The following is a 16,057-nucleotide window of genomic DNA, read 5'->3' as shown; positions in this document are numbered from 1 at the left end:
AATCTATGCTAAGTAGGATCCATATAATTCTTTCACATTCTTAGTTTATTGGCTATATTTTAGATCCTTTTGGGGCTAGGAACAAATTATTATAGATTTGCAAAATATTATGTCAGCACTGAGGAGTTGTGAACTGTAGTATCATTGGAAGGTAACAATAATCTGAATCATAGTGTTGATTTCCAAAATGAGTAACAAATCTAGCTACATGTCTCTTATAATCTTGTTCTCTTAGGGTGGATGGGCCCTCCTGCAGAACTGCCACTTGGGTCTTGACTTTATGGATGAGCTGATGGACACTATTGTGGAAACAGAGATTGTTCATGACGCTTTTCGCTTGTGGATGACTACAGAGGTTCACAAGCACTTTCCTATTACCCTTCTCCAGATGTCTATAAAATTCACTAATGAACCTCCCCAGGGACTTAAAGCTGGCCTAAAGAGAACTTATGGAGGTGAGTGACTTAGCCTCAGCTGTTTTACAGATATTTCAAAAATTTTCCCCATAAAATTAAATATTTTATTCAGTTGATTTCAGTGAGACAAAACTATATATCTTGAACGATCTTAAGAGTACTTGGAGTATTTTGAGCAGTCAATTTCTACTGGATTTTCTACTTTAAGGACATATTAGGCTATAGGCATGTCTATAAATGGCTGGATGTTATAATCATTTGCTGATCAGTAAATTATCAATTCAGGCATATATGACTAACTGTTGTGAATGATTACCAGCAGGATATTAGAATTTTTCACTGAGTTTTTTTATTCATGGATATTATCTCAAGATTTGTGATTTGTTTAGAGAATTGTGTTTGCTGCTTATGTATGGTCATCCTCTTCAAATGTAATATATAAGTGAAGAATATGGTTTTATTATTGTGTAAGCAGTTGTCATATACAAATATATGATTAAATGGGAATTACAGAGGAAAAGGGACGTGGTGGCGCTGCGGGTTAAACCGCTGAGCTGCTGAGCTTGCCGATCGGAAGGTCACCGGTTCGAATCCACGTGACGGGGTGAGCTCCTGTTGCTAGCCCCAGCTCCTGCCAACCTAGCAGTTCGAAAACATGCCAATGTGAGTAGATCAATAGGTACTGTTTCGGCAGGCAGGTGACGGTGTTCCGTTTAGTTATGCTGGCCACATGACCACGGAAGTGTCTACGTACAAACACTGGCTCTTCGGCTTTGAAACGGAGATGAGCACCGCCCCCTAGAGTCGGACACGACTGGACTTAATGTCAAGGGAAACCTTTACCTTTACCTTTTACAGAGGAAAAATGTAGTTCCAGAAAGCAAAAACAAAACAAAACAAAAAAGCCTTTCATAAGGGGCTTTATAGGAAACTTTGTTTATCATGGTCTTAGTCAATGTCTTTGTTACAGGTGTGAGTCAAGATCTCCTGGACATCAGCAACATGGTACAATGGAAACCAATGTTGTATGCTGTGGCCTTCCTCCACTCCACTGTCCAGGAGAGAAGGAAATTTGGACCTCTAGGATGGAATATTCCTTATGAATTCAACCAAGCTGATTTCAATGCCACAGTACAGTTTGTTCAGAACCACTTGGATGACATGGACATCAAAAAGGTTAATTGGCACTAATTGGCTGGAAATAAATCTCTAACAGCATATATGAAACTTGAAATAATTTAGGTTGTTGTCATCCAAATGTCTTCTTCATACAATGTAATATAGTCAATTAACCTTTTATGTTAAACACCCATATAGTTTGCTAGATTAGATTTAGAGGTGAGGATGGATGTCTTTGATATCGGATGTAATATATTGGATGGCTATAATATGCTGTTGGAAGAGAAAGAAGATAGCTAAAAACAGGAGAGGGATGGCAAATTGGGGAAGGATTCCAATTTAATAATGGATCTATTTTTAACTTGATATGGCTTAGATAATATATGTATAGGAATTCTCAGATCTTCCATATTCATACACATATACAGTATATACACTTATTTTAGTATACAATTGCAAAAACATGCCATATGCCTTTTTATTTTTCAGGGTGTGTCTTGGAATACTGTTCGTTATATGATTGGGGAAATTCAGTATGGTGGAAGAGTTACGGATGACTATGACAAAAGGCTCCTTAACACATTTGCTAAAGTGTGGTTCAGTGAAAACATGTTCAGCCAAAACTTCTCGTTTTATAAAGGATACAATATACCCAAGTGTACTGCAGTGGATCAGTACCTGCACTATATACAGGTTTGTTATAATTAAAAAATATATCAGAAGGAAAATTTAAGGCTAAGCTGAAGTTAACGAAACAAAAGCTTTCTTCATGCACAAGGTCAAAGCACCAGTATACTTCCACCTTAATGAAACTTCCTGTATAGAATTTGCAGACAAGAAATCTGAAGGTATACAGTATATGAGGGATAGTTTAATATGAAGAAATTAATACCAAAATATGGAAAGAACAGAGAAATTACTTATATGCTAAGTAGGTAATTTCATTACTGCCTCACAGCCTCAGACGTACTAGTGGTTAAGACATTTGAGTACATCTGGAAATCCTTGATTTGAAACTCACCTCTGTCTTGATGTCAGCGACAGTGAATTTCTTTTCAGTACTCCCATCATTACAGGGATGCTGATACCAGCTCACAGAAGGCTGTTGCTGATAAGCAGTTTTAAAATATAATAAATATATAAATAAAGGGTATACCGGTGTTGTCCATATTTCAAAACACAAATGATGATAAGTTAGATAATTATCCTTTTATCTTATGTAATAGTCTCCTGAAAGGTATGTATAAATGAAACATTCTCTCTGAAATCTTATTATTTGCTGATTTTTATCTTTGGCAGGATCCTACCCTGTTTATATACATGCCCATATATGTACCTTTAAAAGATTTTTTAAAACGTTCTTTTAGATTCCAATGTGCTGTTCCTCTTACCTTTTCAAAAATGTTTTAATGTTAAACCCTCAGTCAATAATGCATTAAAATAAAGAATGTTATTCCTATCAGTTTGATTTTTGTGCTCTCTGATACTGATTTTTTAAAAAATCTGTTTGGTGTTGTCACTCTGTCCTTTTTACACTCACTTCCATCAGTACTTTGGAAGAGTCTCTGTCTTATTCTGCTACATGTCTGCTGTATGTTGGCTTGTACAGGGCTTGCCTGCTTATGACACTCCAGAAGTCTTTGGGCTGCATCCCAATGCTGATATCACTTACCAGAGCAAACTTGCAAAAGATGTGCTAGACACAATCCTCAGCATACAGCCCAAAGATAGCTCCAGTGGAGGTGGTGAAACCAGAGAAGCTGTGGTGGCCAGGCTAGCTGATGATATGCTGGAGAAACTTCCTGCAGATTATGTGCCTTTTGAAGTAAGTTAATGAAATCTTGAGATAGGAAGCATCAGCTGCATTTGAATTCTTCTTCATTTTGCCTAACTGGAAAAAAAACAGAGCTTTTTTTAAATCCTACTTTTATTTTTTTTAAAAAGCACTTTCTATATACTTGTAACCCATATTATTAAAGAATGAACTGGAAAAGCAAACTAACAGAGGCTTATGGTGCTCTAAGGCAAAGCAGGTGAGCTTCAAAATGACGAGAAACAGCCTGTTGTATTTCTTTGTTTTAATCAGTAAACATAAATGATAAAATGCACAAATATCTGAATAATCAAATCAGTAAAAAAGGCCAACTGAAAGTTATTTGCTTATTAAAAATAAGTATTCCCCAAAAACTAACCTAGTGTTTACATTTTTCTACAGTGAATAAGACAAAAATCAATCCAGATGAATAACAAAATGAACATTTCAGTCAACATTTCAGTCAACATTTCAGTCTACTGTGCATGCAGGATACCCATGTGTATTTGAACACTTCCTTGACCTGACTTGATAATTATGTTCATAATTAGATTTATGCAATTGTAGCTTTAATCTTCACATTTCAAAGCTTTTCTGTAGTTTTTTTAGTTTTTTCCTAAAAATTATGGGATATATTAACCCTCTAAATCAGTGTTGGACTTCAATTCCCTCCCATTCTGGCTAGGGAATTCTGGGAGGTGACGTCCACACATCTTCAAGTTGCCAAGGTTGAGAAACACTGCTCTAAACATAATACCATTTTTATACTTCTGTTTATTCCCAGATATCTTTTCCTTACTGTCCAAATGAAATAACTGGTAACTGATTCAGGGATTTGCAGACAAACTTCTCATATATGATCCTAGTCTTCAAGGAGCACATACTCCATGTCTCTTGAAAAATTCTATCCTTTCATTTCCTTTGCATAGAATTTTATATAAGCCTGTAGCTATCTGTCTAGTGGCAGCCAGCATGCTGGCAATATATTTAAAGGTTCTCTATCTCATGTCAGGTAAAGGAAAGGCTTCAGCAAATGGGACCATTTCAGCCAATGAACATTTTTCTGCGACAGGAAATTGACAGAATGCAAAGGATTATTGCTCTGGTGCGAAACACCTTGACAGATCTTAAACTCGCCATTGATGGAACCATAATCATGAATGAGAACCTCAGGGATGCTCTGGATTGTATGTATGATGCACGGATCCCAGAGCGCTGGAGGAAGGTTGGTACTTGTTCTTTCGTTAGAAGGAAAATAATGATAGGGCATCATTCTTCTGGGTTAACTATCCTAATCCAATTATGACATGTTCAGAGCACTTAAACACACATACATAGTTACTGTTAGTTAACTGATTCCTTGTAATTGAAGGCTTGTTCTCATACATTACTTGAAAGTTCTGGTTGCGTTTTATGCCACTCCAGTGGGAAGTTTCTAGCCCACATAGGAAGGATATCTCATGTAATAATTTCTCCATGCCATTTCTATCTTACCAGTTTAGTACCTGTGGAATCTACTGGGATTTTTTTTAATGCATTTATTTTATGAGCAGCATAATATTCTGTCTCCAACAGTAATGTTTTACAGTACTAGCTTGATCTGCTTGGCTAGTGTACTACTGCAGACTTTGGGTGGGGAAGGGCTAGAAGCTAACATGATTGAATGGTCCTTCATACAAGGAGGAAGATTCTGGTAACTCTCTTCTCTGGCATCTTGTCTTTAACATGGGGGAGTATTCCATGATATGAATCTTCTCCAGAAGTATGCAGTTTACAGCTCAGATTGTTTTATTTCTTCTTCAACACCCAGGTTTTGAAGCATCGTATAGTGTCGTTTCTTATATCACATTTTTCTCTGTTTCTAGGCATCTTGGGCTTCCAGCACACTTGGGTTTTGGTTTACTGAACTTCTTGAAAGAAACCGGCAATTTCATTCTTGGATTTTTGAGAGGCGACCAAACTGCTTTTGGATGACAGGATTCTTCAATCCCCAGGGATTTTTAACTGCAATGAGACAGGTTAAATATCTGATTGCTGTACATTTTTATCCACTTGTTTTGTTTTTATCTGAAATGAATATCATCTATTTTCAGAAAAGAGCTTGGAGTTGCCTTTGCCTCCTTCAGAAAACTAGGGCTGGTATAATTAGACCTCACTTGACTTTAACTATATTGTTTTTTGTTGTCACAATTGTGACAAGGCATAGAGAGTTCCAGCCTTCTTCTTCTAGTCTGTAATATTGTACTAGATTGGAAAAGGCCTAAGTCAACAGTAAATTATGCAGGAAAAGATAGTCTTTAGAAGTCCAAGAACAGTGATCTAAATCTTAAAATTCAAACCTTATTCTTACCCTTGATTTTTACAAGCAGACATTTCTAAATCAAATATATAAAAGCTGCCAGTTGTAGTTGGGCAACCAGTTGTCATGGCTCTCACCAGCTGTCTATATAGCTCACAATGGAACATAGCAACCAGCTGACTCCTGGCAGCTGCCAGTGACTCCTATCATGCCTAGGAAGAAGAGCTTCCCTAATTTGGTTTTCTGTGCTTCCCAGCAGCAAGCCAGTTGTTTTGTACAAGTGTGTTTCTGTGTGAATGGCCCCTGCCTCACTCCCAGTGATCAGGGAGGACCTCACTGCTAAAAATATTGTTCATCAAGTTTTAAACCTTTCTTTTGTTCAGATGTCTCCTTCTTTGCATGTTATCTTTGCTGCTTCTGTGGTAGATTAAGATAATAAGAAGCAGAGGACCTACTGCTTCTTGATCTCTAGGTAGGAAAAAGGGAATTTGCTAACATGAGCCTGTAGACATTAACTGGCTGACAACTGGACTCCCCTTACAAGGAGAGTGGAGTTTAGAGGAGGTTACAAGGAAATGTTCTGGAAATAGAAACTTTAAAACTCATTCTAACTGGTAATTTTTCAGAGGCAGTTGTCACTTCTGAATTTGAATTAATTCTTGACTCCTTCATAAAATATCTTTCTAAATTAGCGCACCTTTCTTTGATAACTGGCATATATTGGCTTTCTGAATTAGGCTTACAGCTGGTTTCCTGGGCAATAAAAGTACTGATCAGATGTCAGTGCCTTTATAAAGTTTTACTCAGCTTGTAAACCTGACAGAATGTAATAAGTTGAGTGAGGATCAATAAAAAACATGGAAATAAGAAATATGGGAGAAGTATCACTTAGGGTAGTTCTCACTTGTATACATAACTATGGAAGTTATGTTAGAGAGCCAGTCTGGTGTAGTGGTTAAGGCACCAGGCTAGAAACTGGGAGACTATGACTTCTAGTTCTGCCTTGGGCATGAAGCTACCTGGGTGACTTTGGGCCAGTCAGTTGCTCTCAGCCCTAGGAAGGATGCAAGGGCAAACCAATTCCAAAATCTTGCCAAGAAAACTGCAGAGGCTTGTCCAGGCAGTTGCCAGGAATCTTGAAGGCACCAAAACAAAAACAAAACAACCCCCCCACTTAGGGTGGTTCTCACTTGTATACACAACTATGGAAATTGGCATATAATTAGTCTCAGGAGGAAAAAGAAGAAAATATGTGACTGCATTTAGCTTTTCTGATATTTGGCTTACTTATTCTGAAGTTACATAATTATTTGTTCTTTGGCAGTAGAAATTCTGGTCTTTAACTCCTAACTGTTCCATTGCTTTGAAACAGGAAATAACAAGAGCAAACAAGGGATGGGCACTTGACAGTGTAGTTCTGTGCAGTGAGGTCACAAAGTGGATGAATGATGACATCTCAACTCCTCCTCCTGAAGGAGTCTATGTATATGGCCTCTACCTAGAAGGAGCTGGGTGGGACAAAAGGAACATGAAGCTCATTGAATCTAAACCTAAGGTCCTCTTCGAACCAATGCCTGTGATAAGAATATATGCAGAAAACAACAGTAAGTATTAAACTGAACATGATTATGATGATACAGTATAGTTTAGATGGTTTTACAATTTAAAATGTTCTATGGATTCTGCAGATTTTGTGGCATGAAAAAATGAAAATATTTGGATTTTAAATGAAGATGCTTGCTCTTTTCAGCCCCTGATGACCAGATGCTGCCATTTCTCTATACAGGCTCCTGAAAAGCTTTATTGTAGTGGCTCTTTTGGAAGCAGAGTTATTAAAATACTCCTTATTTAATATGGTATTACCCAATAGTAATTGTGTATTCATTCTTGTATTCCTAGCAACAGCAGTGCTAACTTAGGTGCTTTATGGACATAAAAGATCTAAGAAAGTGCGAAGTTGTGTTAGAAAATGGTGAACTGTATAAGAGAGAATCCATGTTTGATTTGAGACAATTTATGCTAAGCCAGGATCACTTGTTGGAAGTACAGGAAGCAAGATTTATTGGCACTTTTCTAGGATTCTGCAAGCGATCCTAAGTTATTCTATGAAGAAAGTATGTTAAAAAAAACTTCACAGCTCCAGCTTCAAAGTTAAACATTTGTGCTGTTACCATCTGTGTGCTCTTCTAGCCTTGAACAGTTGTCAATTAGGTTTAGAAGGCATATGAACAATAAACAAAAAGAGAAAAAAGAGGTACACAGGTGACCAGAACTCAGTTTATTGAATCCCACCTCTCTGAAAGTTCTTTAGGATGACTTTACTCCCTTTGGACATTTTGAATCTGGTGCACTCACCACATGAGCACTTAGTCATTCCTGCAGATGTTCACACATAAAGTATGACTGAAGGAGAGAAGCCTTACTGGCCTCTATATGAAGTGGGATGCTGATCAGACAGAGCCCTGATTTGCATTGAAACATGCAAATTTGCCTAAATTTGCCTACATGCCTAAAACTATTGGTCCTGCAGATATATATGCTAAATGCATGAAGGCTGCAGAAAAGCCAGTATCTTTGGAGAGGTTGTCAGGGACGACTTAACCAGCTTACATGGTGAGCGCTTTGATACAGATAACCCAACAGGGCTGCAATTTGTAGATTGTCCTCTAACTGTAAAGAATTCTTTAAGGTCCACATCTTATTCCTGATGCATTCAATCTTAATGTTGCTATCACTGATTATGAACACTAATGTTGAATAGAAATCCTACTCCACCCTGGGCTCAAAACTGACAAAAATGAGAACACTGACTGATAGGTTGCGTGTTTGTTTCTCTTTTTCTCTCACATACTGAAATTGCTTTATCATCCTTCCACAAAAGTCAGAAGCATTTAATAACAGGTCAGGAGGTCACAGTGTGGTAAAATTGGCATTTTGTTTTGTAAAGTGAGAGAAACGTCACTCTTAAATCAACCTTTGGCTACAAGTACCAAAAAAAGATGTAAATAAAATGCATCACACGATCAAATATTGTAGCCTTGCATATTACCACATCATTTAAAAGAACAGAATATGCTCAGAGAACAACATTAGCTGAGAAGTGTACTAATCAAGACAGCATACAGATATCTTGAACAGGATTTGGCCTGTCATGAATATATAGTTAATACTAACAAAAATTGCAACCTTTTGTTTAGTAATTAAATTCAAAGAAACATTAGCTTAATTATATGTAGCTGGATATAGGGTTGCAATTTTTGTTAGTATTATTTTTAATTATATTTTCCACAAGTTTTTTATTTCCTTTCTCAGTAGAAACAGAACTTATATCTAAACAGGCCAATAAAACTCTTTGCTGTTACTTTTGCCAGCTTTAGGATTGGCTTGGCAATGGATACATTCTAGCTGGAATGAGAGAGGGGCCAAATAATATGTAAAACAAGAAGAATGTTGCTTTTTGCCTGCTATGTGTTCAGTGGTGGCCACAGCTTGAAGTGTGCTAGCCAATAAGGAGGAAGCTCTAATAAAAGATGCATTTATACTTCAACTTATGATAGATCAGACCTGCTGTGTAAAACATAATGAAACCTATGGATAAGGAGAATAAAAAAACATTTGTTCATCCGAGAAAAATCAACACAGGGGAAAAGGATTTCTTTCCACTTAAATTATTGATTTTTTTTTTAAAATGTCAATCAGCTTAAGCCAAAATTTTTACTCTTGTAAGGATTTTTAAAAAAAAAAACAAGGCTACAAGTTGTTACTTGGTATGTAGGTGCTCCTGTTGACAGCTGAATGTATAGTTTGGATCTGCTTGAGCAAACAAGTCAAAAGATTGGAAGTTCAACTTCAGAAGTGAAAGAAAGAAGCTCTGGGATCCGTGAAGGGGGAAAGCAGCTGTCAGAATAGATGGTGGGCTGGAGAGACAGACAGCCACTCTGTATTCTGAAATTTGGTTCAAAATGTTAGCCTGAAAATAGTCAGCTTTTTTAAAAAAAAGAAATAAAATCCCATGAGAAATAAATACAAATATGATAAAACTCCAGGCTTTGTGGTCCACCATTTTACGTTCAGTTATTTGTGACACAAGCAGTTATTTGGTGAAATCTGTTTGTTTACCTTTGGTAAGAGGTAACTGGACACAGTGCCTATCAATCTGATTTGCAGATATACTATGAAGGCCCTGTGTAAAGCCCTTCTCAGCTGAGAATGTTATGCATGGCCCAAAACATGAAGTGGTCTCATTCTACTTAAGATTTCCAAGGACAGCATTTTAAATTGCCATCCTCTGGATGACCTGTGCCAGGAAAGAAGTAGAATGGGTACAGCTGTTCCCTTCCTCAAGACTTTTCACGTCAGAGACCTTCAGAATAAGCTGCACTGGCTTGAAGTACATGGTTTTGCTCCTACTTAGACAGTTATGGGAGTTGCTTCTGGGGAAATATTGCTGACCTCCATGGCATTGGTGTATAGTCTCCCAGTGGGCTCTATTGTAAGATCTACATAAAAGTGCAGGGATATTTGTCCAAGAATGTTGGTTGAAGTATCACTAATATCGAAAAGGACCTCATCTAGAAATGACGTAATTGATCTGGTGTTTGGAGGGTAACTATAGAGAGTAAGAAAAATGACCTTGACAGAGATAGGCCAACTCTATTACCAAAGTGGTGAGGAGAAAAACATAGCTTAAATCCAAAACAAGCAGAAATGTGGAAGTGGCTCAAACAAATACCTCCCTAATTCACATGGGTATAAGAAGGAGTGGGGGTACAGCACAATCAGACTTGCAAGATTCTGTTATTATAGCCACGCTTAATAAAAGTAATCTTAGCCTTCCTGTGGAGTTGCTTCTTGGTCTGGTCTACCTGGTGGGGCTATGAGTAATGGAAAAGATGAGAGCAACAAAATCTGAAACTCAGGCCAGGCAAGTTTTCTTGGTTCTTCTGTCATGTTCAACGATAGCAATTCTAGTCTAACGGAATTGCACTCTCCCTAAATTGGGAGTGGATAACGCTTGATTCTCCAGATACTGGTTATAACTTTCATTATTCATTACCTCTGACTGTGCTGATGACACTTGGTATTCAGCAACAGGGGGGAAGGGGGTGTCCATCCCTGTATCAGGGAATCAGATTTGTTATTTGGGAGTGTCTGCATTCCATCATTGCCACTAAAGGCACAAGTGAGCTTAGTGATTCCAAAATCTTTTATCAGCTTAGAGCTCATTCACACAACTGGCTTGACATAGCATGAAGGTGCCTCACTAACCATTTCTCAATGATGCAACTGGACAAGGTGGCTTCTAACTCATAGGCCAGTTTGTTGAGTTCTGGCAGGAAAGTAGTGTTTTCCCAGCTATTGTGGCAGAAGACTTCCTGCCTAGACAATCCACAGTGTGAAGGAGGAGCCTCTGGAGGTCAGCAATCTGGCTTGGAAGAGAAAAACCAGTTGCTGTCCTGAAAATAACCCATATTAATTTCTGTGAGGGCAGCAACATTACTGGCCTCTCAGAGTTGTGGTAAAAGGTAGGATGGGAAGTAGCACTTTTTCTGTCGGAATACCTTTCTCCCGTCACTGGGAGCATATTACCACTGCAGTATGGTAATATGTTCTTGGTCTGATACACTGATAATGAACCTTCCTGGACAGAGATATGCTAGCAGTTATATTCACATTCTGGTACTCTCCCAATTGAATTACTATAATGCAGTATAAATGTTTCTTTTTTAAAATGGCCTAGAAATTTTAATTATCCCGAAAGGATGACTAGAGTGGAGCTGGCTGAAGATCATATTATGCCTGTGCGATACTTGCTGGCGCCAATTCAAAATGCTGCTTTTAATTTTTAAACTCCCATCTGCTTTGATGTACAATTTCCTGAAGGAGCATCTGCTTCTCTGTCTGTCTCCCTGGAGGGTTAAGGTTATTGTCTGATGCTTTCTTCCATGTGAAGTGAAACTGGTGAAGTGGTGGAGGGAGTGACATGGAAGTTTAAACACTTTTTATTGACTCAAACATAGAAGCCCTTGGATTAAAATCTAATTAAGCAATACTTCAAAAAATACTTTTATGTATAATTTTATTGCTTATTCATAAGGATATCACCTCATTGGAAGACATTTCTGCCACTGCTATGTTCTTTCACTTGCTTGTAACATGCAAAGATGCTATCTGTTATAATTTGGTGCAATAAAAATACCCATTAAGGTTCCTAACATACATGGTTGCGTTTCAAGTCTTTCAGAAAGCTCAGAGATTTTTTTCCTTATTCGGTATTGTCAGTTTATCAGAAGCTTCTCTTAGTTCCTTTTCTCCTCCTAAATGTCTTTTTGTAAGTGGTTTTCACAACTTATCCTTGGCTGAGCTAAGATGTCATGATTTATAAGTTTAAACTCTTGTTTAACATTTCTATTTAAACTATGCTTGTTGAAATTTAATTTAAGCTTCTGCATAGCCTTAGAAAAACGAGCTTTTCTTTTTTGCCCTCTTCCTAGCCTCAAAAGATCCACGCCTATACTCATGTCCGATCTACAAAAAACCAATTCGGACGGATCTGAATTACATTGCTGCAGTGGACCTACGGACGACCCACCCGCCTGAGCATTGGATATTACGTGGCGTTGCCTTATTATGTGATGTCAAGTAATGTTGAGAGAATGCCTGCATGCTTGTCTAATTTCCTACTACCTTTGTAGAATAGTCCTTTGCTTATATGCTTTACATAAGCATAATAAGAAACTGGCTGGGTCACAGGTTTGTTTATTTGTTTTTAAATATATCTCTTAAAACACCCTTTTACAGTACCTTGACTTTCTCTCAAATGAGATGAAGAAGCTGAATGTTCAGTAAATAAAAAGCTCATTAAATGTATTGCAGATCAATTGTTTTTTTTAAAAAAAGACTGAATTGTGCTTTTAAACATGTTAATGGAATTATAATTGTCATATTATCTGTATGACCTCCAAATATGCCAAATATAGGCAGCCCCCCCCCAATAATTGAGTGGCATTTTTCACAAAATTTGTATTTTTACCTATAGAAATTTAAAGGATTGCCATGGCAGCTTGGAGTATTCCATAAACTAACAAGGGTTTTGTTTGCCTTCCTGGAACACTTTCAGTTCACAGGATGCAAACCAGGGCTTACTGTAATTTGGATAAACAGAGCACTTGTATAATGCATTAAAAATACATTGTTACAAACTTATTTGCTTACAAGTGCTTACAAATTTAAATGTTTAAAAAATGGATGGAATAATTTCATTCCAATAACTTGTAATGCTGCAGATTGTATTGGCAAATTTGATTTGTGGATGCAAGACTCAGGAGAATTCTTGTTTTACAATTACGGTATCATGTACTGCAGATACAAAAAAAGTATCCAGTTTCCATTGATTTTGGGCAGGCAAAATAATATATTGATCTATATGGCAGAAATGGTGATCTACTAAGCTAAACATCCAATTAATCATGCATGCTGGGGTACCTGGTTTTTGATAAAGTTCCTGTGCAAGGGACAGTGACAGTTACCTGGCAATCAACAAGACAAACTAGGTACACAGCATTAGGTTTGGTGGTGACTTGTTACGCAGGCCTGGCATGAATGAGGCATTTGTTCCCTTCAATTCTTTTTTTATGCTCTAAATATCAATCATAACCTTATTCAATCATCCAGCTTTAAATATAAAGATCAGAATACAAAAATGAAAACAGAATGATGGTGATTGAACTCATAATAATTATTATTAGTTTTTGCTTTCTCTATATTTCTGAATATCAAGGGGAAAATAAGCTTTTAAAGCTCTTTATAGAAACCACTCCTTGTCTTGTACACTATACAAATACAAATCTTGTATTCGAACAGGAAGATAATTTCCATAGTGCATTTTTGGCTGTAGGGTAACTTGGGTTTTATGAATGCCATTATGGTTGTGAGAATGAATCTACTTTTCTTTTCAGCATATTTGCTTTATTGGTGTCTTTATTTTCTTTCTGCATCTTTTCCTCCTCAGTTTTAACACCTTGACTCTTCATTTGTGTAAAATAAACCATATTTTCGTTTAATTTAGTTTGCCATGGTTTTCTATGATTTGTGGTTAATTTTATTCCATAGAAATCCCCCCACCAAAGAAACCTCAAGAATTTAGGATGACCCAGATGATATCAACAGTGATTTAATTCCATAAGGAATAGGGACATAAAATGGAAAACGTATTTATTTATTTTATTTATTTGTCAAATTTCTCTACTGCCCATCTCGCATATGACGACTTTGGGTGGCTGGAATGTGTTTGGATTTGAGCTGGAACGAAGAGTCCTGCTCAAAGCATTTCAATAAAACATTTTGAGTTGCCTGAGATCCAATGAGAGAAAACTCAAAATGGCTTGAGTGTTCCATGTTCTGTTGGAACAAACTTAGAATATTGGAGTTTCAAACTGCAAGAACAACAATCCTTGCTGACCAATACTGACCGACCAACCATCTGCGGTAAGAAAGAAATCAGTTAGCCAATAGTTTAGAATCTATTAGAAGGAGCCTTTCCTACTTCTGAACAAAAACCAAAGTTATTTCTCATTTCTTAATGGGATTTTGAGAGGCGAGAGAAAGATTATCCAACACATTACAGGACAAAGAGAACTAACTTCCGTTCTCTCTAGAGAATCCAGGGAGGGAGGCTTTCCTGGTAAGAGATTATCTATTCAGTAGCATTTGGTGGGGAGCCAAAATGTACCTCCTTACCTGTGCTCAGAATCTGGGGACAGTCCTATCTCTTGTAGCCTTGTAATGCTTTGAGTCCATTTCCACAAGAATTGCCAATGAAGCAAATGCACCCATTTTTCATACAATCCAGTCACAAGCTACAAACCAATCAACACAGCATCTGGACTAGTTAGAACACTCAAAGTGATACCACTCAAAACGGGCAAGTTCTGTTTCCGACTTCCAACCTTCCAAGCTCAAACACTCCAAACAGCCAGTTTGAGCCTCAATTGTTTTGAGCTTGGAATATTTTGCACATCTCTCTCAAGTAAGTAAAATCTTGGTGACCACTTAACCTCCCAGAATTAAAGAAGAGCAGTCTAAAAGCACACGAAGTGAGAAACCAAAGCAGTTTGAACTTCTACATCTATTAAAAGCACTTTATTCATCAGACATTGGGATCAAATATTTTGTAATTAGGTAAATAATTCAGTAGTTGTTACTAAATAATTTAGCAATACACATAAAATACTTGATAATGACTGCAATCTAATATATTAATATTCAGTTTCCTTAAATATGGGTCCTTTCTGTGGAGGTTGAATGCTCATTCCTTCTGGAAAGCACATTTTCCCACAAATCAAAATCACCACTTTATCTTAACTGCCTGATTAACATAACATGGGTCTTGTGTTGCTTAACATATAAGTTTCACTATGTTAGAAGAAACACTTGTGCATACTCTTATACTTGTGCACACCTTCATTTTTATTGGGGTTTAGATTCTGCCATTTTAATAAAACTCTTACATCACACTGTGGGAAACAGGTTAAAATTTCACAGAACAATCAAATTTCTTACAGTAGAATATATGGATTATGAAATGGTTCAGATTAAGGTTCAGGTGAGTGAATAATGTTTAAGTGCCTTTGGGTAGTTATGATCCTAAACTGTATGTATCTTAAAATATAGGAAGTATGTTTGTGAGATGCATGATCCATCACTACAACAGTCATAGTAAAATGAACAGCATTTACATAATAGAAATTGTCAAACTACTATGGTTGACTGTTATTCACATAAAGAACCGCAATTACAGGATGTATTTCAGCTAGGGCTGTACAAAGCTTCTAGTCAGAGTCAGTTCACACACAATTTGATTGGCTTTCTGAATAAAATTGGAAACAGAAAGCCTTCAAATTGATTCATCAATTTGATTTAGGCATGCAAACTAAGGCAGGTTACTTTAAGCACCTTGAATAATTGAATGAAACTGATTTTCTGAATCTAATCATTGATTTATTATTTGTCCACTAAAAACAAAACAGAACAACCCCACAGAAATACTCAAAAGACTTTCTGTCCTTTACTGGTTTCTGCAACATGGTTACCTTCAAGGAATAGCATGCAAAATCAGAAAATGCAAAAATGAGGACAATGTTTGTATTAGTAAAGTGTCTGTAAAAGACACCAGTTAATAATGGAACACTTCTGCTAACGAATAATTACTCATATGTCCACAAACAGGCAGATGAGTTTAATGAGTATCCATCACTTCTTCCAAAGCCGGCAGAGGAAGGGGCAGAGGAGGGAGAGGGACGAGAGACTACTTGACATTTGTTCCGGTTTTTAACTCTTTGTTCATGAGTTTCATGACACTAGTCACAGGATCATGGTAAGCAGTGAGTAATGTGAGAAGAAGCAACCCAG

General features: G+C 37.1%; 1 protein-coding gene across 1 annotated transcript in view; it reads left to right on the top strand.

The window, feature by feature from the left end:
- DNAH5 (dynein axonemal heavy chain 5) overlaps window positions 1-13,667 on the top strand; it is a 188,125-nt gene extending 174,458 nt beyond the window's left edge. Inside the window, exons 72-79 of the mRNA XM_063299935.1 lie at window positions 236-455; window positions 1,387-1,592; window positions 2,025-2,228; window positions 3,145-3,360; window positions 4,361-4,573; window positions 5,214-5,366; window positions 7,020-7,251; window positions 12,142-13,667. Coding sequence (XP_063156005.1) covers window positions 236-455; window positions 1,387-1,592; window positions 2,025-2,228; window positions 3,145-3,360; window positions 4,361-4,573; window positions 5,214-5,366; window positions 7,020-7,251; window positions 12,142-12,293 — 1,596 coding nt within the window. The 3' untranslated portion in view covers window positions 12,294-13,667. The remainder of the gene's footprint in view (window positions 1-235; window positions 456-1,386; window positions 1,593-2,024; window positions 2,229-3,144; window positions 3,361-4,360; window positions 4,574-5,213; window positions 5,367-7,019; window positions 7,252-12,141) is intronic.
- Window positions 13,668-16,057: the final 2,390 nt, after the last annotated feature.

This window comes from Candoia aspera, chromosome 3, assembly GCF_035149785.1.
Source record: "Candoia aspera isolate rCanAsp1 chromosome 3, rCanAsp1.hap2, whole genome shotgun sequence".
NCBI classification, from domain to species: domain Eukaryota; kingdom Metazoa; phylum Chordata; class Lepidosauria; order Squamata; family Boidae; genus Candoia; species Candoia aspera.
Note: the sequence above shows the minus strand (reverse complement) of the source record. Positions and strands in the feature narration are given on the sequence as shown.